The sequence below is a fragment of the Sebastes umbrosus genome, chromosome 3 (genome assembly GCF_015220745.1).
Source record: "Sebastes umbrosus isolate fSebUmb1 chromosome 3, fSebUmb1.pri, whole genome shotgun sequence".
Classification (NCBI taxonomy): domain Eukaryota; kingdom Metazoa; phylum Chordata; class Actinopteri; order Perciformes; family Sebastidae; genus Sebastes; species Sebastes umbrosus.
Genome location: NC_051271.1, coordinates 19,116,784 through 19,141,241, shown reverse-complemented (window position 1 = coordinate 19,141,241; position 24,458 = coordinate 19,116,784). Strand labels below are relative to the sequence as shown.

General features: G+C 41.5%; 2 protein-coding genes across 5 annotated transcripts in view; both read left to right on the top strand.

Moving 5' to 3' along the window:
* The window catches only part of LOC119484813 (protein sidekick-1-like), a 291,651-nt gene extending 277,307 nt beyond the window's left edge, over window positions 1-14,344 (top strand). For 3 of the 4 annotated variants that reach the window (XM_037763916.1, XM_037763914.1, XM_037763917.1), the window contains 9 exons: window positions 4,121-4,307; window positions 4,411-4,548; window positions 4,634-4,795; window positions 6,009-6,134; window positions 7,237-7,401; window positions 7,948-8,085; window positions 11,463-11,583; window positions 11,686-11,815; window positions 12,521-14,344. In XM_037763916.1, the coding sequence (XP_037619844.1) occupies window positions 4,121-4,307; window positions 4,411-4,548; window positions 4,634-4,795; window positions 6,009-6,134; window positions 7,237-7,401; window positions 7,948-8,085; window positions 11,463-11,583; window positions 11,686-11,815; window positions 12,521-12,829 (1,476 nt within the window). In that variant the 3' untranslated portion in view covers window positions 12,830-14,344. The remainder of the gene's footprint in view (window positions 1-4,120; window positions 4,308-4,410; window positions 4,549-4,633; window positions 4,796-6,008; window positions 6,135-7,236; window positions 7,402-7,947; window positions 8,086-11,462; window positions 11,584-11,685; window positions 11,816-12,520) is intronic. The other variant, XM_037763915.1, reaches the window with a different exon arrangement.
* A 2,572-nt stretch (window positions 14,345-16,916) lies between these two features.
* LOC119485784 (zinc finger protein 585B-like) lies at window positions 16,917-23,434 on the top strand. The gene is made up of 2 exons (XM_037765541.1): window positions 16,917-17,063; window positions 19,658-23,434. Exon 2 carries the CDS (start codon window positions 19,766-19,768, stop codon window positions 22,841-22,843), a length of 3,078 nt encoding a protein of 1,025 aa, XP_037621469.1. The 5' UTR covers window positions 16,917-17,063; window positions 19,658-19,765; the 3' UTR covers window positions 22,844-23,434.
* Window positions 23,435-24,458: the final 1,024 nt, after the last annotated feature.

The following is a 24,458-nucleotide window of genomic DNA, read 5'->3' as shown; positions in this document are numbered from 1 at the left end:
GTCAAGCTACAATTATGCGCAGCAGATCAGCTAGTTACATTTAGTGCAACCAGCATCAGACTGTTGTAAATCAACCACAGAACCCTCCCGTGCTTATGTGCACATCAAACGTGTCGTTTTGATTAATTATTCTACACAGTTCCTTCTGCGCATCAACAGGCATGTACTGTAGGGGAAAAATTGTGAATCACTTAAAACTTCTTGCTCCGCTTATAACTCCCTCAGGACCGTCCACAGAGAACCTGACAGGATCATCTCACATCTCCACCCTGGTAAAAAGAAAAAGCTTGAGAATGGCTATAATTCTTAAAGAAACTAAAGAAGGCAAAAATTCCCCTGCCAAGTTCTTATTAATGGGTAACTTCGGTATTTTTCGACGTGGACCATATGTTCCCTCGTTTTTGTGTCTAAGTGACTAATAGGGACAACAATTTCTGAAATTTGTGGGATAACGCTGTAACCGGCAGCCGCGGAACGAGCTGCGAGTGCAAGAGAGCAGCGTCAATGTAACGTTACGTTCATTAAATGTGCTTGTTTTTGCCACTGACAGGCTCAGATTGTTTTTAAAAATGTCTGACAACATTATGGAAAGGACCCTGCAGAGAAATAAAACGTTTTTCTTACCTTTCTCTTGATCCGGTCTGTTTGTTATTGTGTCCAAGTCCCGCTCAAGGAGAAGTCTTGTGAAATCTGAATATCTGTATATTCTGGCTCAAACAAATACTGGTGGCCATGGAAATTCAAAGACCTCATCCACATTGTTGAAATCACCTAAATATGCAGCCACGACGTTGAAAATCTTTTAGATAACACTAAACTACACTTTCTACACTCCAACACAACAAACTCTGCCCGGCTGCCACTCACATTTCCACCATGGATGTATTCCACTATTCCACCGTTGTCTTCCAGCAACACGTCACCTTGCCAGATTTCAGAACAAGACTTCTCCTTGAGTGAGACTTTTTCCATAATGTTGTCAGACACTTATAATAACAATCAGAACCTGTCATGGCAAAAACAAGCACTTTTAGTGGACCTAAATGTCAGTGCCAGCTTGCCCCAATAGCACCATATTGCAGCCTGTGAGCAGCTGCCCTCTGCCATCAGTGTGTGAATGTGTGTGTGAATGGGTGAATGCTGACATGTAGTGTAAAGGGCTTTGAGTGGTCGGAAGACTAGAAAGGCAAAATGCAATATAAATTCAAGTCTATTTACCTTTTCAGAAATGGTTGTCCCTAGTAATCAGTTAGATTGAAAAACATGGGAAAATAGTCCACAGGTCGAAAAATACCAAAGTTATCCTTTAACCTTTACAGAGGAGCAATAGAAAGCATCCTGACTGGAAACATTACAAACTGTCCTGGGATGTGCACAGGTCAGGACAGGAGCGCTCTGCAGCCGGTGATTAAAACCGCCCAGAACATCATTGTTACCCATCTACCGAGCATCAGTGATATCAGTGAGGTGAGGTGCCTGCGCAGAGCCCAAAGGATATCAATAGACAATACCCAGCCAGCCACAGCCTGTTCATCCTGCTGCCGTCTACAGAACTAACAGCTGACTCAACTCATCCTCCACCATAACAAATAGTTTTGCTTTTTTTGTTTTTCTTATGGAGCAAAATGGGACAACAACTGCATTTCATTGTGCAAGCCTGTGTTGAACAATAACAATAAATTAACCTTGAACCCTGAATGAGAAGAAGTACTGTAACAGCTGCTGTGGCTATTTCTTCACCCTGAAGGCTCTTGTGTTTCCAAGATACTTTTTCTGGTTCATCTCTAATGCATGAGGCTCAACCACCTCTGTAACCTTGCTGTTAGTGTGTATCTGATATGGCTGTATGTGTGGGGAAAGTCAAGGCAGCTCCACATGTCAAGCCAAGCCTTTTTCACCGGGCTCTCAGCTGCTGTGTACGACATCAATAAATGAAAATGTTTCCTCAACATTCAGCTGAGATTAAACAACATGCGGTGATTTGTAAAAGCACACATTTAAATCAAGTACCTGCTCTAAAGAATATTAAAGCGGATATGCACCTGTCCAGTGCCGTTATGAGCAGGAGGCAAACTGTTTTAATGCACCAGACAGATTTAGTTACTGGATATGCATTTATATAGGCTGTTTACTGGCAGTAAGATATCAAGTAAATTGCTTGTCTTTTTTTCGCTCATTATACACAACCTGTTTCATTAAGAGTATGTGACGATAGACTACAATATAAAAGTCACTACAATACTTCATTTTTTAAAAGTCAATTATGTAACACATCTCTTAAATCACCACAGTTATATGAAACTTAACCAAGAGTGATGAATTGGTCTGTCTAAGATGCCAAAAAACACAGAAATAATGTTCCTCAATGATAACACAGAGTCTGAACTTTAAACCAACCTCATCATAGCTTTCAATATGTTTTATTGAAAAAAGCAGTTTTTGGCGTCATTAAGTTGTGACATTCACACGGTACAAGGTCTTGATATTAATCTCATCATACTGGGTACAATAACCAGGTGACCTTTGTTCTATTTAAGCGTGCAGGGATTGACCAGAGTAGCCCATGTGTCTTCATTACTGGCTGATGTCTTGAAAATTAATGGTCACGTCCGTGATTATTGGTTCCACAGGAGCATGGACAGTGACTCCCAGACTAAAATTTTGATTGTTTGATTACTTGAATCAGTTCAAATGAGCAAATCTCATGTTGTACGGTAGTGGGAGGTTTTAAAGATTTTAGAAACATCTTTCGTTTTATAAGTTGAAATTCTCATTACATCCTGACAGCATTCAATAAATCAAATGCTCTGACTAAAAAAAAAGAAAAAAATACGCTACCCGTCCAATCGTTTCATTCGGCCCGAATTTAATCATTGGACCGGCTTTTCTGCTGGATCTTTTTTAAAAATCTAGTGTACCCTTGCTAGTTTCTCAAGATTGCCCACCCTGCCTTTAAAAATACTGTGCACTATATACACCAAATTTAGTTTGAATTACTTGAAGGACAGACTATGGCTGATGTAAGGCATCCATGTTGGTTTGGTTTTCAGGCACCAAGTTATAAATCAGAGCTTTCAGAAAAATCCCAGTCATAATTAAGACTTGGATGTTGACATAATTAACACTATTTACAAGTTGACGCTAAACTATTTAAAGGAACGCTGTGTAGCATTTAGGGGATCTATTGGCAGAAATGTAACATAATGTTAAGTATGTTTTCTCTAGTGTATAATCACCTGATATTAAGAATTGTTTTGTTTTCGTTACCTTCGTTACCTCTTCACAGAGCATGTTTCACATGTTTCTACAGTAGCCCAGAACGGACAAACACGAGCTCTAGAAAGGGTCATTCACAATTTGACGTTGGCCACCGTAGTTTTCCTACACGCTTGGCACACAGGAGAAGTTTCAGTTGGTTGCAATCTGCAACCAGTCTCACTTGTCGCGAAGAACGCAAAATAATGCTCCAAATTTGCAAACTGGCAAAGGGATTCCTTGACCTCTGACCTCAAGATATGTGAATGTAAATGGGTTCTATGGGTACTCACGAGTCTCCCCTTTACAGACATGCCCACTTTATGATAATCACATGCAGTTTGGGGCAAGTCATAGTCTAGTCAGCACACTGACACACTGACAGCTGTTGTTGCCTGTTGGACTTGAGTTATGTTATGATTTGAACATATTTATTATGCTAAATGCAGTACCTTTGAGGGTTTCTGGACAATATTTGTCATTGTTTTATGCTGTTATTTGATTTCCAATAATAAATATATATAATATAATAATATATATATAAATATATATAGATATATATTTAAGATACATTTTGAACTGATAAAAAATGTCTGATTCATTTGCGATTAATCGCAATTAATCATGGACAAACATGAGATTAATCGCGATTAAATAGTTTATTGGATTGGCAGCCCTAGTTTACACTAACCTCATGAGCCCTTGTTTATATGGATCGATCAGAAACTCAGGAGGAATGGACAGAAAGTAAATAATATATATAGTTGGCAGAAATAAAGTGAGGAAGAGGAGAAAACAGGAGGAGTGGAAGTTGTTTGGGGAAAAACACAGCCAGTGTTATTGACAGTGTTTTCCTGTGTTGCAGATCCACTACTGGGAGAGGGACAAGCAGAACCAGACTGAGAAGGTCAAGGTGATTTTTGTCCCGGACACCCGTGTGCAGCTCACCAACCTGACCAGCTACACACCTTACCTGGTCACTCTGACTGCCTTCAACACGGCTGGAGACGGCCCGCCAAGTGATCCCCGCGGGGCACGCACCCTGCAGTCTGGTAGGGAGTGGTCACAGTTCGGTTCCCTAAAACCAAATGAACATCATGTTATAGTTTTATTGAATTCCTTTATTTAATTGGTCATCCTCCATGTGTCCCGCAGCTCCCAGCCAGCCCAGCTACCTGTCCTTCTCAGAGGTGACCGGAGGAAGTGTCAATGTGTCCTGGGGCACTCCAATCACTCCTAATGGACAGCTGGAGGGCTACAGGGTCATCTATCAGCCCACTGCTCCTGTACAAGGTATGAACACACATGCTTTATACACACACAAATACATGATGAGGAGGACTATGACATTTCTTTTTTATTGTCTGTGTGAGAGCAGGAGTGAGCAAAGTGGTGACAGTGGATGTGAGGGGCAGCTGGCAGAGATGGCTGAAGGTTCGAGACCTGGTCAAAGGAGCGACGTACACGTTCAGTGCTCAGGCTCTCACGGTCAGCTACGGACCGCCCATACAAGCAAACATCAGTGCTCAGCCTGTGCAAGGTAGACATGGCCGTAACTCTGTGTATATGTGTGTGCGTGTGTGTGTGTGTGTGTGTGTGTGTATTGGTGTTTCTACTTCTTTAATCATGTCGTGGAGACAATCATTTGTTCATACAGTTTCATTATGGGGACTCAACTGGGGCTGCAACTAATATATATATATATATATAATATTTAGAGCTGTCAAAGTTAACGTGATAATAACAGGTTAACGCAAATTTGCTTTAACGCCACTAACGCAACTTGTGATTATTAGGTTGTGCTAGGCTCATTTTATTAAAGCTAGAGTGAAGATACTGGTATCATATGAAATTAGAAAAACCTGAGGAATCCATTGGTACCAAGCTAGTACAACCATGTCATACTAGCTTGCCAGGAAAAAGGCAAAATAATGCTCTAAACTTACACTACATTTTGGTGAGGAAAAGTGGCATGGCCATTTTCAAAATGGGTCCCTTGACCTCTGACCTCAAGATATGTGAATGTAAATGTGTTCTATGGGTACCCACGAGTCTCCCCTTTACAGACATGCCCACTTTATGATAATCACATGCAGTTTGGGGCAAGTCATAGTCAAGTCAGCACACTGACACACTGACAGCTGTTGTTGCCTGTTGGGCTTGAGTTTGCCATGTTATGATTTGATCATATTTTTTATGCTAGATGCAGTACCTGTGAGGGTTTCTGGACAATATTTGTCATTGTTTTAATTGATTTCTAATAATAAATATATACATATATTTGCATAAATCAAGCATATTTTCCCACTCCCATGTTGACAAGAGTATTAAACACTTGACAAATCTCCCTTTAAGGTCCATTTTGAACAGATAAAAAAATGTGTGATTAATTATGATTAATAGCGATTAACTATGGACAATCATACGATTAATTGTGATTAAATATTTTAATCGATTGACAGCCCTACCTGTAATCCATCATGTTCAGTGCATTTAACAAGCCCTTTAGAGCATTTCAGTAAACTTCAACTGTCTAAAAATGCACTTGCAATAAAGTTTTGCGATTAACTATGGACGATCGTGTGATTAATCGCGATTAAATATTTTAATCGGTTGACAGCCCTTATAATATTATATAATATATGATGTCAAAAAGTAGTGAAACCTTCAGATGTTTTGCCTTGTCTGACCAACAGCACAAAACCCAAATATGTTCAGTTTACAATGATAGAAAACTCACACTCACTCTACAGGCTCCCCTGGGTCACCGATGGAAATGTCCATCACCAAGACGTCGTCTGAGCTCGCTGTCCACTGGACAGAGGGAGAAACCGGTGCATCGCCTGTCACTGGATACGTTATTGAGGCTCGTCCATCAGGTAAACTCAAAAAACAAACGCCACACACGGGTCAACCATTAACTTTTCATCATATGCACCAGTTCTTGTCATTGATTAAAGAGGACAAATTATGCTTTTGTGCTTTTCCCCTTTTTTTGTGCTTTATATAGTTTTTTGTGCATGTAAAAGGTCCAAAGTTATAAAGTCCACACCAAAGGGAGTTACTCTCCCCCACAGACACACTGCTCCTGAACGGCCTGAAACGCCTTGATTCAAGTCCTGCCTTTTTCTTCCATAACGTGGTGATGTCACCAAGTAACACATTTACATAATACCTGCCTAGCGGCTTGTTTGGCACGGTCTCAAACAAATCTAGTCAGAGCGGAGCTGGAGCAGAGTCTGAAGAGTTTGGTTCGGTTGACCAATCACAAGAGAGTGGGTCAGCTGACCAATCAGAGCAGACATGGCTTTTTAGGGGAGCGGGGGGACAGGAGCTCAAACAGAGCGTTTCAGACAGAGGGTGAAAAGAGGTGCAGCAGCACAGCCGGTATGAGAAAAGTAAAGCGTTGCTTGTTTGTTTTTAACTTAAAAGCATGTAAACATGTTTAGTAGAAACCAAAAACTGCACAAAAAAAAAAGTATGCACCTGAAAACGAGCATTAAAGGTTCAGCTTCTTTAACAGGGAGGTTAAACACTTCACTAAACCAGCTTTCTCCAGATTCATTTAGACCTGCTGTGCAAATCAAGTCAGCAGCAATTTTCTAATAAAGATTACCAGAGGTATAAAACACAGAAAGGGACTGTTTGAACACTCTGCAGGAGAGACAGACTCTGGTATTATTCTAGCACTGATAATAATGGTAATACCCCTTTAATCAATTGTAATAACAGTGATCATCATCATCATTTTAAATGTAATTTGACAATTTATAATTTTCTGTAATCACATTCTGACACTTGAAAGGAAATAATTCTCAAATTATGCACTTGTCTCTCTTGTCTTTGTCTACACGTCCATCACCCTCCCCCCCCCCTTCCTCTCTCTCCCTCTCTCTCTCTCTCTCTCTTGTCTTTGTCTTCACGTTCATCAAACCCCCACCTCCCCTCTCTCTCTTTTTCTCTCTCTCTCTCTCTCTGCAGATGAAGGAGTGTGGGATTCCTTCATCAGACTCCTCCCTCCCAGCAGCAGGTCTGTTTCAGTACCACTGGAGCGCCTGAGGTCGGGGATCAGCTATGAGTTCAGAGTCATCGCTGTTAATCGCTATGGTTACGGACAGCCGAGCACACCCTCTGCTGCTCTCGCTGGTAAACACACACACACACACAAACACACTCACACACTGGCGGAGATCCGGCTAATGAACATATCCAGGGTGATCCAGCTTGTGTAATTGGGGTTTTCTGGCCAGTTGGAAAACACTGTAGGAAGTTACTGTGATTGTGCGTTTGTGTCTGCTGCCATCTAGAGGCAGAGCTGTGCAACTACAACTGTGCTTATTGTGCAAAGAGAAGACGGCCTGAAAGCATGTCTGCAGGTTTTTGTTTCCCATCTGTGGCACGATAATTAATGAGAAGACTTCAATCCAGACATTTATACATCCTCCATTTCTCTGAACTGCTCTGAAGAAAGTGTGAAAGTGAAAGTGTTCTTTCATTCAATTGTTTGAAGAATCAGCAGGATGAGTTTTATGACAGTACAAAGAGGAAGAGTCAGTCCTGTAAAAATGTAATTGACAGACTATGACAGACTCTGGTCCTTGGGGACAAACCATAACTTCCATTTGAAGCAAAAGAAAAGATATCTCCCTCATATGTATTCCTCCTCATGTCCGTCCCTCTCCGTGTCTGCAGCGCTGTCGGAGCGTCCGTTCTACGAGGAGTGGTGGTTCCTGCTGGTCATGGCTCTGGTGGGACTCATCCTCATTCTGGTCCTGGTCTTCACGCTGCTGCTGCATGGACACAGCAGCAAGTACAAGGCCTGCGGCACAGGTCGGTGTCTCCGATGGTCATTCTCTAATGTAATGCTTCATAAGGTGACAAAGAGGGGGGATGGTTTTTGGCAAAATTTGCATTTTCCTCTCCTGAGTCACACTCACACCACCGATTTATTACAATGTGATCCACTTTTTGTGATTCTGAAAAGCTGAGACATGCATCAAACTTGCCTCCAGCAGTCTTGTTCCTGCAGGACCACTGCCACCTGTAAGGCCTCTATGAGAGAGGAAAACAAGGTCAGCCTTGTTCCATCTCAGGAAATGTTATCTCTCTGAAGCCCCGCTGTCATCTCTGTAGGTTTTTGAATATGGCTTAACATTAATGCTGAAAATAAGCTTTTTAATAAACACAGGTTTTAGAATTAATCCAGGTAATTCTAGCTAATTTAAAAAATGACTACTTAAGCTGCCTTCACATGATAAGACATTTGCTCTTCACTCACCGCTAGTTTGGGCACAGAGCCTTGCAGAGGCAGCAGGTAAAATATGTCACCAAAGAGAGCGCAACCATTCACTGTTTCTAGGCAACGACGACAGTTGAAGCTGTTCTCATTGGTTGCGCTTTGAAAGGTCAGCGGCAACCGAGGTCAGGGTTGAAATAAGTTGAACTAGGGATGCAGCGATCCAACTTTTTCAGTCCCGGTACCGATAGCGATACCTGGGTTTTGGGTATCTGTCGATACCGAGTACCGATCCGATACCAGTGTTTAATTAATAAGCTGTACGCCTCACTGTGTGGAAGTGACTGGGATCATTCTTTTATGTGCAAGGAAACATCAGGCTTCACTTAAACATTGCTTTTTTTAACTTTGTAAAACAAAATATGACCAATAAATACGTAGATATACATTTTTTTAGTTCTTTATTATTAAAATAATAAATCGTGCACCAACAACTTGGTAAAAAATCTTCAAAATTAACAGGAATTACAATACAACCTTTTTAATGCAGCAACAATTTGGTCAAAATGTAAACAGGAATTAAAATTCCAGTATATAATATACATAGTATATAAACATAGTATTTAATTGAATAGATCGGCCCCATTGTGATCGATATCTGATCCGGCTATATGAGTCAGTATCGTGTGCAAAACGGTGGTAACGCTTTCACCTCGCTCAGAAGCCATCCTTACTATAATAATACTACTTTAGGAGCAACAGAAATCAGACGGCAGCTAGTGATACCACGATTTTGCAATCTGCGACTCACGTTACCGCAGTTTCACAAGCGTGTCGGAGAACTACGGTGGCTTTTTAGGTAACGTAAAAACGTGAAAGTCTCTCTCTAGAGCCAGTGTTTGCTTTGTCTGTACTGAGCAACATGGCGGACTCCATGAAGAGAGCTCCATATGTAGATATGAAAGGCTCATTCTAAGATAACGAAAACACAACAGACATGCCAGACTTATATTATTCATTCATCAGCAACATAGTGTATTAGGTCTCATAAAATTAGACAAAAACAATTAGCAAACATTAAAAGCTGTTCTCATTTCAGGTGTTTTAACTAAAGCCCTATTCAGTTCAGATTCACTCCTCTATTGAGAGATGCCACAGGGAAACAAGATAACCAATTTTTCATGCTCAGATCTGCACGGCTCTATTATACTTTAGCTCGCACCACCTCCACAGGGTCAGTCAGGGAGCGCAGCAGCCTGGAGCTGCAGGACTCACAGTCTTACTCAGGGATGCTTACTGACATGGATTGAAGGACAAACTCCCTTCTCATTATGACAAAAAAAGCCTGAGTTTGTCTGATGTGTTTCCCAGTTACTCCTCTAAAGCTTCGCTTCTTCATGTTGAGGCTTTTCTTCCTGTTTTCATGTGAGTTTCTTCTCCTCTCGGGCTTCCTGTGATGTTCTCAGTTGTGGGCGCATCACTGCTTTTACAGTCACTTTGTGTGTGTGTGTGTGTGTGTGGGTGTGTGGGTGGGGGAGTGTGTGCATGCATGCCAACATCTGTAATACAAAGTTAGCCCTGACAAGCGTGGGTTACATCGGGACAGCTGTTAATCTGAGTTGCCATAGAAACTTTGGCACAACCTCTGGGCAGTGGAGCGATGAAACAGAGTGATGCTGTAGGAGGAGAGAGAGAGAGAGAGCACAAACACAAACAAGAGTGAAGAATCAGTGGGAGTCAATTCAATTTTATTCATATAGCGCCAAATCATAACAGAAGTTATCTCAGGGCACTGTTCATATAGAGCAGGTCTAAATATCTGTCTGTGTCAGTGGGCAGTGGTTCAAATGACCTTAAATCATATTTCTCCCATTTCAAAACGTGACATTGTTTCCTCTATTGCTCCATTTGTTTTGGTTATTGGTGGATAAATTACTAAGGTATTCTGTGTGGTTATTGCCTGAGTGACAAATTATGCATCCTAGTTTCATTTGCTTCTTATTCTGAGGCCTGAGAGGGAGCTGAATACACGATGAATAAAACAAGAGATTGCACAGAGTACAGAGGAACAATATCACAAAAAGATCTCAGCCGCTGCCCCATACGAGTGACTGAACTGCATTGAATTTAAGTTTTATCTGAACTAGGAGTGTTGCGATATACTGGTATTGACGATAACCGTGATATTTAAAAATGAAATATTGATATCATGTTAATAATACACACATGATAATATTGTGTAAATAATCCAGCACCCTCACAGACTCACAGATTTTGAGCCGCGTTCCTGCAAAATCCGTGAGGGTTTAGGGCTGTCCCACTGTCACATCGTCAAGTCCGCGAGGGCTCTCTCGCAGACATTTTGAGCCCTTTATGAACACTCTCCATAAGTCCACATTTCTGCAAACTTTGCCTGAGGGAATTACCCACAATTCATAGCATTGTGACGTTAAACACAGGGTTACCACGGTTACCAGGGGAAGCCCAGAGGCGTAAAAAAAAAAGGTAGACAAAGAGGATGGCTCATGGGTGTTCAGCCTGGCATATTTAAATTAACACAGAAACATTAACATTAAGGATTTAAGATGGTACGTAAAAAACACATGAAATCAGAGTAATGCAAGCATTAGATTATGTTACACACCTGGTTTATTCATCAACCATTTATTTTCATTTTCTTTAATCAAGTTTGACAAAAACAAGTAAATAGATTTTTTGACAGACAGATTTTTGTCACGGTGACGACAGTCAAGTCCCTGGGGGTTCAGGGCTTAAGGGCTTAGAGGGGACATTGGGATTAAGCCAGACTCTCTCTCCATCTCCCTCCACTCATATTTTTAGTGTAAATAATTTGGCAAAACATTGTTTTATTGTGAATTCTTTTGGCCACGATAATCGTGTAGTGAAAATCTGATATCGTGACAGTATTAATCTGAACATATTGCATCTACTTCCTTTCATTCTCCTCCAGGGAAGCACGTGTCCACGGCGGAGGAGTCGGTAACGCTGGACAACGGCGGTTTCACTGCTCTGGAGCTCAACAGCCGAACGCTCAACACCAAGAACTCCTTCCTGAAAAAGAACGGGACCAGGTGTGCACTCACTCATTCACACATACACACACAAACGTTCCTGGAATTGTTCAAGTTATTTGATTTTTTTGGATGTTACATTTATTGTTAATGTGCGTCCAGGTCTCCTCCCAGGCCGAGTCCAGGTGGTCTCCACTACTCTGACGAGGACATCTGTAACAACTACAACGGAGCGGTGCTCACTGAGAGCACCACACTCACTGAGAAACCCACCGAGGTCTCTGAGTCAGAGGTAGCTCTCTCTATCTGTCTCTCTCGCTCAAATTCAAAGGCTTTGTTCGCCTGATGGGAAAGAAACCTGTGTTACCGGGCGCCCTGGTAGTTGAGTAGTTAAGACACATCCCATGTAATCACGACGTCTACACTGTTGTGCTATCAGATAAAGGCACAAATGGAGGGCAATATGCGGCAGAGAATTTGAACCGAGGATGTTGCAGTATATGGTCAGCGCTCTTACCCCGAGGCCACCAGGCGGCTCTTGATTTGTTTGATTTTATAAAAAATGTAACACAAAAGAAAGAAAGTCGAGCCAGCCTTCCGTTTTCACGCTGCTGTGAGAGCTGATTAAACAATCTTGTCTGAACTGGGAATATGTTCGATAGAAAGTTCTTTGAAAGTAGAAATTGAGTTCTTTGTTCTGTACGTGTGTTGTCAGCCTGTGGTCTCGCTTGTGGAAGAAGAAAAGAAAAGGTGGAAGTGAAAAATAAAGAGAAGCTAGACTAAATGGCTAAAATCCCTGAGCTGTCTCCAACCACCGCCTCCACCGATTCAACATGCTGAATTGGCCAAAGGGCCGCTGACGTGTCTTCGGTTCAACTCCAGCCTTGCCCCATGTTTGTGCCAACTCTAAAATTCATGATTTGTGTGTGTCTCTCTCTGATAAACTCTAATCTAACCGCTGCTGTGTGTGTGTGTGTGTGTGTGTGTTTATATGTAGTTGACAGACAGCGACTACGAGGACGAGCAGCCCAAGCACTCCTTCGTCAACCACTACATGAGCGACCCCACCTACTACAACTCCTGGAAGCGGCAGCCCAAAAGCCTTAAACCAGTCGCCACTCCTTTTGGTTACGAGGAGTGCGCCACCGCAGACGCAGAGCCCTACTACCAGACCGTGGTCACACAGCACAGCACGGGCGGCGCGTACACACCCACGGGGCAGCCTGCACACACACACGTCAACCCCAACACCAACCCGCCTCCGGGGTCACGCACCCCCGTGACGGGATTCTCCTCGTTCGTTTGACTCTAGAGACAAAATCTGCACAAAACGATACACACACACACGTACACAAAATGAAGGAGGTGTGTGTTTGGACTAGAGGAGACAGAGCCGGTGGCGTCGGGGGAGAGGGGAGGACGAGGTGAGGAGACGTGGGACGGACTGGTGACGACACAGCCCTTCATGCCCCAAAGAACTGAACCCAAACTTCTCACTCCCCTTCTCCCCTCGTTCACAAAGATCCTCACTGTGTCGACGAGTGTGTGTGTGTGTTACTCTCCTTCTCTTTTACGCCTCCGTGTCACTGTGCTCACACACACAGTTACTGTTCTCACACATTCACCACCAGATATTCATGCCTATTCCAGAGACTCTCCAACGAGAGCTGCCACTACATGAGTCCGTCTGTGTAAATGACGAGGAGAGACTTCGACTGGTGGAATTGCTGCACAACGCTTCTTCTCTGTTTTCTGTATTTACACTAAAGTGCACAAATCCACACGCATGCACTCCCTGATGCGCCATTTCAGTACCTCCCACTGGGAGAGAGGAACTTCAAGGTTGCGGTGAATCATTACAAGACGGCACAGAAGTGAGCAGCTTTTCTTGACAGACTGGTTCATGTACACAAACACGGAGCTGTCAGCTTTAAAATACCACCACACAGAGGAAAAAGAAAAAAATAACAATCGATAATCACAGTTTTTTTAACTTGATAAAGGACGGAGAGCGAGCGTGGGCGGGGGTTGTTCAGATCTTAAGGCATTCTCAGTGAGAGTGTTGTATGGTTTCTGAGAGTGATATGTGATGTTTGGGGTTTGGGTCGGAATATATGAAAACCATGTTTTTGTACCGTCTACTGCCTGTTGTCAGCGCTCCTTATACCACAGCCTCCCAAGCCATAATGCTTGCACTGAGCCGAACCCCAACGCATTTCATCTTTCTTCTGTTAATTTTTTACAAGTTTGAGTGTGACACGTGTGCGTACAAGCATGCCGTGTATAAACGGCTCAGCTTAGAAGCCTGTTCATCCATCTCTGTTGTTCACTGCAAAGCAAAGCGTGCCATCGTGTGTATGTTTGTGTTTTCAAGACGGATTTTGTACAGGGAAACCCTTTTTACTTGTGTGTAGTTCCGGCCATGTTTGTGTAATTCAAAGCAAATAGTGAAACAGCACTGGAGCGAGCTACACTGACCGACGACGAGAGGGAAAAGGAGGAGATCGTTGAACAAGAATCATGAAAAAATAAGCTGCAGTGAATGAGCGTGGAATAAGATGACAGGATATTTTATTGAGTGTGATTGAACTTTGAGTCTTAAGGCCCCACTATCTGCACCCTGGCCTCAATTCCAGCAGCCAGGCTGGCACACATGTACTTTGTACCGAGTGCAAACTCAAAATCATCTGTAAGTTTTTTGCTCATGTATAATTTAAAGATTTCTTCCCCCTCCCAGCCAGCCAGCCAGCAGCCTCCCTCACTCTGTCACGCTTGTTTTGAGTCCCATTACAGTGTGTGAATAAATGGTCATTGTTTAACAGCGTGTCTTTGTGGTCTGTTTTAGTACTGAGACAGTGAACATGTCTCTTCGGAGCATCCTCTACGTTACATTAACTGAATTAAAGATGTGCCTTAACATTTTGTTACTGCCTCAGTGACCCTGAACTGTCCCACTGAACTCTCTTAACCAGGCCTGTGTGTGTCTCTTATTAAAGAAGTAGTAAACAGGGAAGGACCAGAGCTTTATCAGCTGTTGTCTATTAATTATTATCTATCGGTGTTTCAATGTTCTGCTCAGTGTCTGACTTTTCCCTGAATGAAGTTGAGCATTCGAGGATACTGACGGAAGCAGGTAGTTGAATTATTAAACAATTATGTAAGAGATCAATCAGAGGCAAAGTACATTCACTGCAATCGGAACTGCCATATGTTATCAAGTAAAGAGTTGCTTGCCCCACATTTTATTTGTCCAGGTTTTGAGCTATTAATCTCTTAGATTTCTGCCTCCGCTCCAATACAATGGAGGTAAATGTTTTTGGTATGGAGAACGGAACCTGCCAAAATAAAAAATAAATAAATAAATGACGAGATAAATAAATATGCCATTAAAAGTAGCAAAAATAATATTAAAAATTAATGTAGTTATTAATTAATTAATGAAATGCGACATAAATCAATATTTTGTGTTTTAATTTGCTTATTTATTTACCTTTTGTATTAATTCCCTTATTTATTTACTTTTCTGTTTAACATCAACTTTTATTTACTTATGTATTTTTGCATTTATTTTTTATTTATTTATTTTTGCATGTATTGTATTTAGTTTATATTTATTTTTAAATGTATATATTTATTTATGAGTTAAAGCATTTATTTATTTATTTATTTATGCATGATTTACCCTTTGCATTTCACCCCTTATTTATTTCCCCAAACTTATTTATTTCTGTATTCTTTTCTTTATACATTTATTCACACATTTGTTTTTACATTTATTGCATAATGAAGCAGAAATGCATGAAAAAATGTATACAAAAAAAATGTATACATCAATAAAAATAAATGCAAAAATAGATAAAGAAATTAAAGAAATTATAAAAATAAATACATAACTAAATATAAGTGGAAATTAAACAGAAGAGTAAATAAACAAGGGGATTAATATAAAGGTCAATACATAAAAAAGCGAATTAAAACAGAAATATCATTTTATGTCATGCCAGAAGGTAGGCCAACTTTCTTTATTATTTTTTGCATACTTCCGTACAATTTTGACTTTTACTTGTACTGGAGTATAAATTTAAATTGTGATTTATTTTTGTAAAATTAATCAATTAATTAATTAATTAATTAATTAATTAATTAATTAAATGTGACATAAATCTATAGTTCTGTTTTAATTTGCTTATTTATTTACCTTTTGTATTATTCCCTTATTTATTTACTATTCTGTTTAACTTCAACTTTTATTTATTTATGTATTTTTTATGTATTTATTTATTTTTGCATGTATTGTATTTATTTTTATATTTATTTTTGAGTGTATGTATTTATTTATGTATTAAAGCATTTATTTATTTCTGCATGATTTCCCCTTTGCATTTCACCCCTTATTTATTTCCCCAAATTTATTTATGTATGTATTCTTTTCTTTATAAAAAAATATAGATAAATAAATTTAAAAAGATTATAAAAATAAATACGTAACTAAATAAAAGTGGAAATTAAACAGAAGAGTAAATAAATAAGGGGATTAATACAAAGGTCATTACATAAAAAAGCTAATTAAAACAGAAATATAGTTTTATGTCAGGCCAGAAGGAAGGCCAACTTTCTTTATTATTTTTTGCATACTTCCGTAAAATTTTGACTTTTACTTGTACTGGAGTATATTCAAATTGTGATTTATTTTTGTAAAATTAATCAATTAATTAATTAATTAAATGCGACATAAATCAATATTTCTGTTTTAATTTGCTTATTTATTTATTTACCTTTTTTTATTAATTCCCTTATTTATTTACTATTCTGTTTAACATCAACTTTTATTTACTTATGTATTTTTTTATGTATTTATTTATTTTTGCATGTATTATATTTATTTTGTATTTATTTTTAAATGTATATATTTATTTATTTATGCATGATTTCCCCTTTGCATTTCACCCCTTATTTATTTCCCCAAACATATTTATTTCTGTATTCTTTTCTTTATTCACACATCAATAAAAATAAATGCAAAAATAGATAAATACATTAAAAAAATTATAAAAATAAATACATAACTAAATAAAAGTGGAAATTAAACAGAAGAGTAAATAAATAAGGGGATTAATACAAAGGTCAATACATAAAAAGCTAAATAAAACAGAAATATCATTTAAGTGAAGTCCATGTCCACACAGCGGGAGTCTGGTGGTGTGTCTCCGGGCCAGCAGGGGCCGCTGTGGGGCGCTCAAACAGACCCCTGGAGGAGCTGCTGTAGTGTCCGGAAAAAGGACTCAGCATGGCGGATATATCTTTTTCTACTTTGCTTTGCTTTTTCACAGTGTTCAAGTATAATATCGTAACATTAATAACCACCTCATTAAACCCGCAGCGCTGCAGTGAGCTGCATCTTCAGACACTAGCGGCTGTTTCCACACAGACAGAGCAGCTGTGAGGACGGAGCGGCCGTGAACGTCTCACCGCTGTCTGTCTGTCTGTCTGTCTGTCTGTCTGTCTGCAACACGTCGTGACTTGTGACCCAGTTTGGTTTGGTGAGTTTTCGTCTCCTCCTCCTCCATTATTGCTTAATACTCATCTCAGTACATCTTTTTCTTCCGTAGCCTGTGTGCTGTAGCGACACATCACCACACACACTGTCCGTTACACGTTGTAGAAGACCGTTAAAACCGTTGAAACCGTTAATGCAGGGGTGTGTGTGTAGCTTGTGGCCACATTGTGATGTTATTGCAGTTTATGGTTGGTTTTATTTCTTTTAGTTGGCAGGGAGGAAACACAGAGCACCTGCTGTGAAACAATAAACATCTGTAATGTAGACTAGCTCAGGGGCCCCTGACAGGACCCCAACCTCACTGACAGGGCCCCAGTGTCTATATACAGGCTCCACCAGGTAACCTCTCTGACATGAGTACAGTATTTGTTAAAGGTCCCATATTATAAAAAAGTTAGATTTTCATGTTTTTTTTTTTATTATAAAGCAGGCTTAAGTCCTATATAAATACTGTGAAAGTATCGAAACACTCAATCCACAGGGAAATACACACAGCCCGTGTTCAGAAACTCTGCATTTGAAACAAGCTGTCAGGATTTCTGCCCATTCGTGATGTCACACATATACAATATTTAGACCCTTTACACAGATTTGAAAACGTAAACATTCTAAATGTGTCCCAGTTTATTTCCTGGTTGCAGTATATGTGAATGTCATCAGCTGACAGGATGTACACATGGACCCAAGCTGTTGCCTAGCAACGCAATTCTGTTGTAATTTCGTTGCAATTCCGTCAAAATGCGCTAAAACGGAGCGTTTAAGACAGTGGGTAAATACAGGCATTTTCAGGCTGACAGTATCAGGAAAATAAAGTTTTTTTTTAACATGACAGCATGTAAACGTGTTCTAGTAGAAACACAAAATACAAGTATGAACCTGAAAATGAGTATAATATGGGACCTTTAAGTATTTTCCCTCAGTCAACATTGTGGCTTCATGGAGTCAGGTCCTAATCACACACAAACAATCAACTGACAATAAATAATACTACTGGTTTTATTTCCCTGTCAGGTCAGTGACTGCAGCTGGTTTACATTAAGAAGTTTAATGCAGGTTTGGATAATGTGAATTCATTCCTGCAGCACTCTATTATACCACTTTCACACCAATGACCAGGGTTGGACCAGGGTTAACCTACCCTGGTCCCTTTTGTCAATTCAAACCAAGCCAGTCAACCTTGGTTAAACCCTGGTCAGGACAAATCAGATATGACCTGGGTCACACCCGGGAGCAATGCATACCAATTAGTTCAGGTGTTAGAAACGGGCGGAGGGGTTACACCTCTGGAGGATTATAGAGAGAGGAGATGATAGTAGCATCATCAATTTGAGCAAAAACAGAAAATGTCACAGAATGATGCATGTTTTTGGGATACAGTGTAAATATAGTACACACAGCATTTTTAGCTTTATAAAATGTCTAACTTTGTTACATGTATGGAGCTGTAATATATGCAAAAACATAGACAACATACTGTACAGATTTACAGTATCCATTCATCAACATTAACCTTTTTTCCTCTGTCTATCTACAGCACCCATTTATCATATATTAGACTACCATCTAATATGATACTATAGGCTACATTTACGAAAGGATTAGACACTTCTGAAGACTGAAATGTATATTTTAATTATATTTATATACTCTACCATCCCAGCAAATATTTGCTTCATATAGTAGGGCTATTAAAGTTTTTCCCCTGGACATGTGGCAACTGTTGGATAATGAAAGAGATTGTCCAAACATAATAAAATGAGATTATATTTCATTTAGTTTGCTAATTGCTTGATAATGTAATAAACTGGGACTGGGTTTGTTACTTTATAACAATGTATAATGATATATAATGATGGAACAGGCGACAGATGGATCTTTTAGCAGGTTTATTTTGAAAGATAAAAAGTTCAAAAGGTAATGTTAGAAATAGAAGATGTGCAAACACGCTTTAAAAACAGATGTGCGTACAGCTGGCGGTACCGTGAGGTGGTCGGCTTATTATTAACACGGTGTGTTTCCGTGTAACGTAACGGTGGATGTCGCTCTCATTTAGAAGCCTTGTTATGTTCGTTTAACGTTACACTACGTTGTCTCTCACCGTCCCGTCATCTACCGCTTTTTCTTCCTCACTGTGGACGGCCAGGAGCTCCCGCACCTCAATGTCTCGCCACATATCCGTGTTGTTCTCGTCCGTCTTTCACCTCCGGTGTGTCTGACAACATTCCTGCTGCCGTCGCTCCGTTTGTTTATGAGCCAAGGCGACCTGTGATAGCTACGTCACGGACTGTGAGCCCTCATTTGCAACCGAATAGGTTTGTCCCGCCCCATTTGTTAGCGACCCTGGTCCGTGCAATTCACATCAAAATCGACCCTAGTCCGACCCTGCTCTGACCCACCTCTCGTCCTGGGTCGCAAAGGCGAGTCGATCAACGCGGGTTAACCCTTTCATACACACAACCGACCCTGGTTCAACCCTGGTTGAGTCCTCGGTGTGAATGGGCTATTAGACTGCATTAGTTTTAGCTAGGTGTACCTAACAAACTGAACCAAACTCGAAACTGTCTTGTGTTTCCACAGGTTTCCTAGACTGACCTGAGTGGGATGAAACATCAGGAGCCTGAACACAGACCAAAGAGGGTTACATCTTAATACTCTAACTTGAGTCAAAGAAGAAAAACATTAACAATGGGTGAAGTATCCGTTGAAGTAGATGAGGAGGTTACAAAACAGGACTTCTCCCTGGAGCCGCTGCCAGAGCCACTGCTGATAATTCTGTCCCCACCGCCACCTTTCTTGCCCATCCCTGGTAAACCAACAATGTTTTGGCACAAGTGGCTCAAAGCTTTTGAACACTACACTGAGGCGCTCGGTGAAAACGAGCTTGTCGACTCCAGTAAGTGTGTGCTCTTACAGAACTGCCTTGGCCTAGAGGGCCAGCGCATCTTCACAACACTGATCCAGAGTGGAACCACGTACGCAGCGGCCATCTCCACGCTTACGCTTTACTTCTGCTCCGATCACACCTCTCAGATGTACCGCCTTCAGTTTCACCAGAGGGCTCAGATGCCCGGAGAGTCTGTAGATGTGTTTGTGTTTGCGTTAACAGAACTGCTGAGGCTCTGCAACTATGGAGACCTACAAGACAAACTTATCCTGGATCAGCTGATTGAGAAAACGAACTGCCCGCAACTCAAAGAGAGGCTGATGTTGGAGAAGGAAACTCTGACCTTGGACAAGGCGTTGGTCATCGGTAAAGAGGTTGAATTTGCTTTTAGTGAATCTGAACTGTTTGGTTTTCATGAGGTCAGTGTGGACATCGGAGACTATTTAGACCCTCCTGTTCAAACGAAGCGCAAAAGGGGGCGTCCTCGGCGTGGGGAGGAAAGGCCGAAAAACCAAACAAAACCACACACGACTAAAAGATCATCTAGATACAAAGATAATTACTATTTCAGCAACGATAAGCTATATTATAGTGAAAATGATGATTTGTCTAAGAGTGCTCATGGCGCTAATCAGGCTTGTTTTGAAGCCAGCAATAAAGCAGGTGATGATGTTAACGGAGTCTTGTTATCATCATCACAGAGGATGGAAGAGGAAGGCTGCGACAATGCTAGCGACGGTGTCGAGGACGACGACGAGGATGAAGACTTTTACCCTTCTAATCTAAAAGGCCCCTACTGTCCCATCTGTATTAACAGGCGCTTCAGAGACGCAAACAAGCTCGCCAGACACATGAGGACGCACACGAAGGAGAAACCGTTTAACTGCCCGGTCTGCGCTATGACCTTCAGCCAGTCTTACCACATGACCAGACACATGAGGAACCAGCACGGCGCGGGCCAGTACATCTGCTCCACGTGTGGGAAAAGTTTAGAGAGCTTTGCAGAGCTGCAAAGTCACAAGAGGACGCACGTGTCGCGAGTTCTTTCATGTCCCGACTGTCATGAAAAATTCACTAAAAATGATGCATTTTGTAGTCACGTCATGTCACACGGCAAAGACCAGTCCACCCAGATAGAGGGTTCAAAGCAAAGTGACGAGGTGAAAAAACAAGAAATAATCGAATCATGTAATAAGGATAATCATGACAATGATACTGAGAATGATGCAGATTCTGATAATTCTCAGGATAAAGAATCTCAAGTTAATGTTAAGCTGGAAGACACCGATGGAGCTAAATCTCAAGATGGAGGCATTCAGAAAGATAAAGATGCCTCCAAGACTAAAACAAAAGGCCATTTCTGTCCCATCTGTGTCGACAGGCGCTTCAGAGGGCCAAACAAACTCGCCAGACACATGAGGACGCACACAAAGGAGAAACCGTTCAGCTGTCCGGTCTGCGCTATGACCTTCAGCCAGTCTTACCACATGACCCGACACCTGAGGAAACAGCACGGTTTGGGCCAGTACATCTGCGATAAATGTGGTAAAAGTGTAGGGAGCTGGCTGGAACTGAAAGCACACAAGAGGACTCACGCGGTTGAAGGTCTGACGTGTCTCGCGTGTGATAAACAGTTCAAGGAGAAGGCTGCGCTTGTGAGTCACCTTAAAGTACACAAGAAGGTCCAGGCCAGCCCTCGAAGCCTCGTCTGCGGCGATTGCGGCAAAGTATTCGGTCGAATGTATCATTTGAAAAGGCACATAGTGACCCATCGCAAAGCAACAAACGGAGAGGTTTTCACATGTCCCGACTGTCAGAAGAATTTTGCCTTCCCAGAAGACCTCAACAAACACCTGGAGATTCACGTGAAAGAAAACAACGGGACTTGTCCGAAATGTAACGAAACCTTCAGTAGTCCAGAAGAACTGGAGACGCACATGGGGGTTCATGAAAAGTCTTACGCCTGCAACACCTGTGGGAAGAAGTTTAAGGTTGAGTATGCCCTGAAGAAGCACGAGCAAGGCCACCAAGACGAACAGTATTATTGTTCGTTGTGCCGCAAACGCTTCGTCAAGCTGTCTCACTACAAGAGGCACATAATGGTCCACGACAGGCGGGAATCAAGATGTCCACACTGTGACAGCGTCTTTCTACAGTTAACAGCTTTGAAGTATCACCTGCGGACTCACACAGATGAAAGACCCTACCAGTGCACCTGTTGTATCGAGACCTTTGAGGAGGAGGAGGATCTAGAGCAACACCGCCTCAAGCACAGGAAATTCAAGCGGGAGAGGCCATACTCGTGCACGCGCTGTGATGCCGCTTTCTCTGCGCTAATCGAGCTGACGGACCACATGAGCTCACACGACGGAGAGCAGCCGATGAACTGCCCCGTGTGCGGCAGGACATTCCTGAACAAGAATAAGCTGGAGAAGCACCTGAGCATCCACACGGGGGAGAGACCGCACCTCTGCTCCATCTGCGGCAACGGCTTTCCCTCGGCCGCCAGCCTCAAGCTGCATCTCCACATCCACACCGGAGAGAAGCCCTTCCAGTGTCTGCAGTGCAGCAAGAGCTTCAGGTCGTCCAGCGGGCTGCGGCTGCACAGCAGGCAGCACATGGACGTGCGGCCCAGCTACGAGTGTCCCGAGTGCGGCAGGACTTACGGTCGCATGACGGAGTTGAAGATGCACCAGCGCTATCACACGGGGGATAAACCATACGCGTGCACCTGCTGCAGCAAACGCTTTATTAGCAAAGACAAACTGAACGTTCACATGAGGATACACACAGGGGAGAGGCCGTACTCCTGCCCCCACTGTGGACAGACATTTACACAGACTGGAGACAGAAACAGACACATCAGTAAATACCACTAGATAGGTACTGTAGAAACACAACTTAGGTTGCTGCTTTTGAATGATCATGTCAGTGGTTTTGCATGTTTGTATGGGTTGATAGCAGATTATTGTCACATTATTTGATCAACAATAAGAAACCAAAACATGTTGAAAGCTAACTTAGGCAGATTTAGGCTGCCATGAACACTAAATTGCTAGTTGATGATGAGATGTGATGGTTTTTTGTTAAATTAAAGAAGAATAAAGATATTCTCTGTTGTAGAAAAGAATGAAATCCAAAACTCCACCACAAAGTAAGGCCTTGAAATTATCAATCAACCAATGTTCAATTAACACCTCACTGGCACTGTATCAACGAAGACTAAACATTACAAGTTTTCCAAGGACTATTTATTGCTAGGGCTGGGGATCATTATACTTTTCACTTATTTTAAAGGAACAGTGTGTAATATTTCGGGGGATCTGTCAGCAGAAATGGCATATAGTATTCATAACTATGTTTTCATTAGTGTATAATCACCTGAAACTAAGAATCGTTGTGTTTTCGTTAGCTTAGAATGAGCCCTCCATATCTACATAGAGAGCAGGTTCTCTTCACAAAGTCTGCCATGTTGCTCCACCATGTTTCTACAGTAGCCCAGAACAGACGAACCAAATACTGGCTCTAGAAAGAGCCTTTTGTTTGTTTTTTTACGTTATCTGAAGGCCACCGTAGTTCGCCGACATTCTTGTGAAACTGCGGTAATGTGAGCCGCAGAGTGCAAAACCATGGTACCGCCAGCCGCCGTCTGACTTCTGTTGCTCCTAAAGCAGTGTTATTATGGTGAAGATGACCTCTGAGCGAGGTGACTGGCGTTACCACGGTTTTTGCACTCGGTTGCTCACGTTACCGCAGTCTTGGAAAGGGAGGAGTGAGCGGAGGGGTAATGTGCAACCACACCACTAAATGCAACCAAATCCTACACACTGTACCTTTTAAGGGATATAAACATGTATTTCTACAAAAGCCTTTGTTTTAACTAGACAAAGTTTGCATCAATGAAATAGTCTAAAATTAAAGTAAAGGGGAGTAAAAATCATTGCAAGCGTTCGATACCTGGTGCTAAAAACTTTTGGTTGGTACCAAAAAAAGCATTAGGTGGGCTGTGTCTATCTCTCTGGTCACTGTAAATTATCTAAGTGTTACTGATTGGAAATTGTCATTCTGTGTGTTTCTCAACCAGCTATTATTTAACAGCTTGTTTTACTGCTTTTTGCAAAAATGACTGATGGAAAGAAAACATTATATTTACATTTGGATCATGGATTGTGCTTTTAAGGGTGGTCTGATATCTAAGACCACACTCTAACAGCAGCCTTCCCAGTGAAGGAAACTACCAAATTCACATTTTCTTGGCTTCATGTTTGCTCGGTTTGATTTTCTGGAAACATAAGATTGTGGGCTAAAACATGCAAAACCACTGAATTCTCTGTGCGGTACACGCCTTTTGTTTTGCCATCCAAACAGTTTGTCGCTGCTGTGCTGTTTTTCTGCCAGGTTCATATCTGGACTTTCTTCTATATCACTACATTAGCACTTAATACAGAAGCCCTGCATGAGGGTTTAGTCCTTGTAGCTTATCCCTCTCACCCC

What these genes read in the sequence shown, in the direction of transcription:
- LOC119485784 (XM_037765541.1), top strand. Translation starts at nt 19,766, where the DNA reads ATGGGTGAAGTATCCGTTGAAGTAGATGAGGAGGTTACAAAACAGGAC.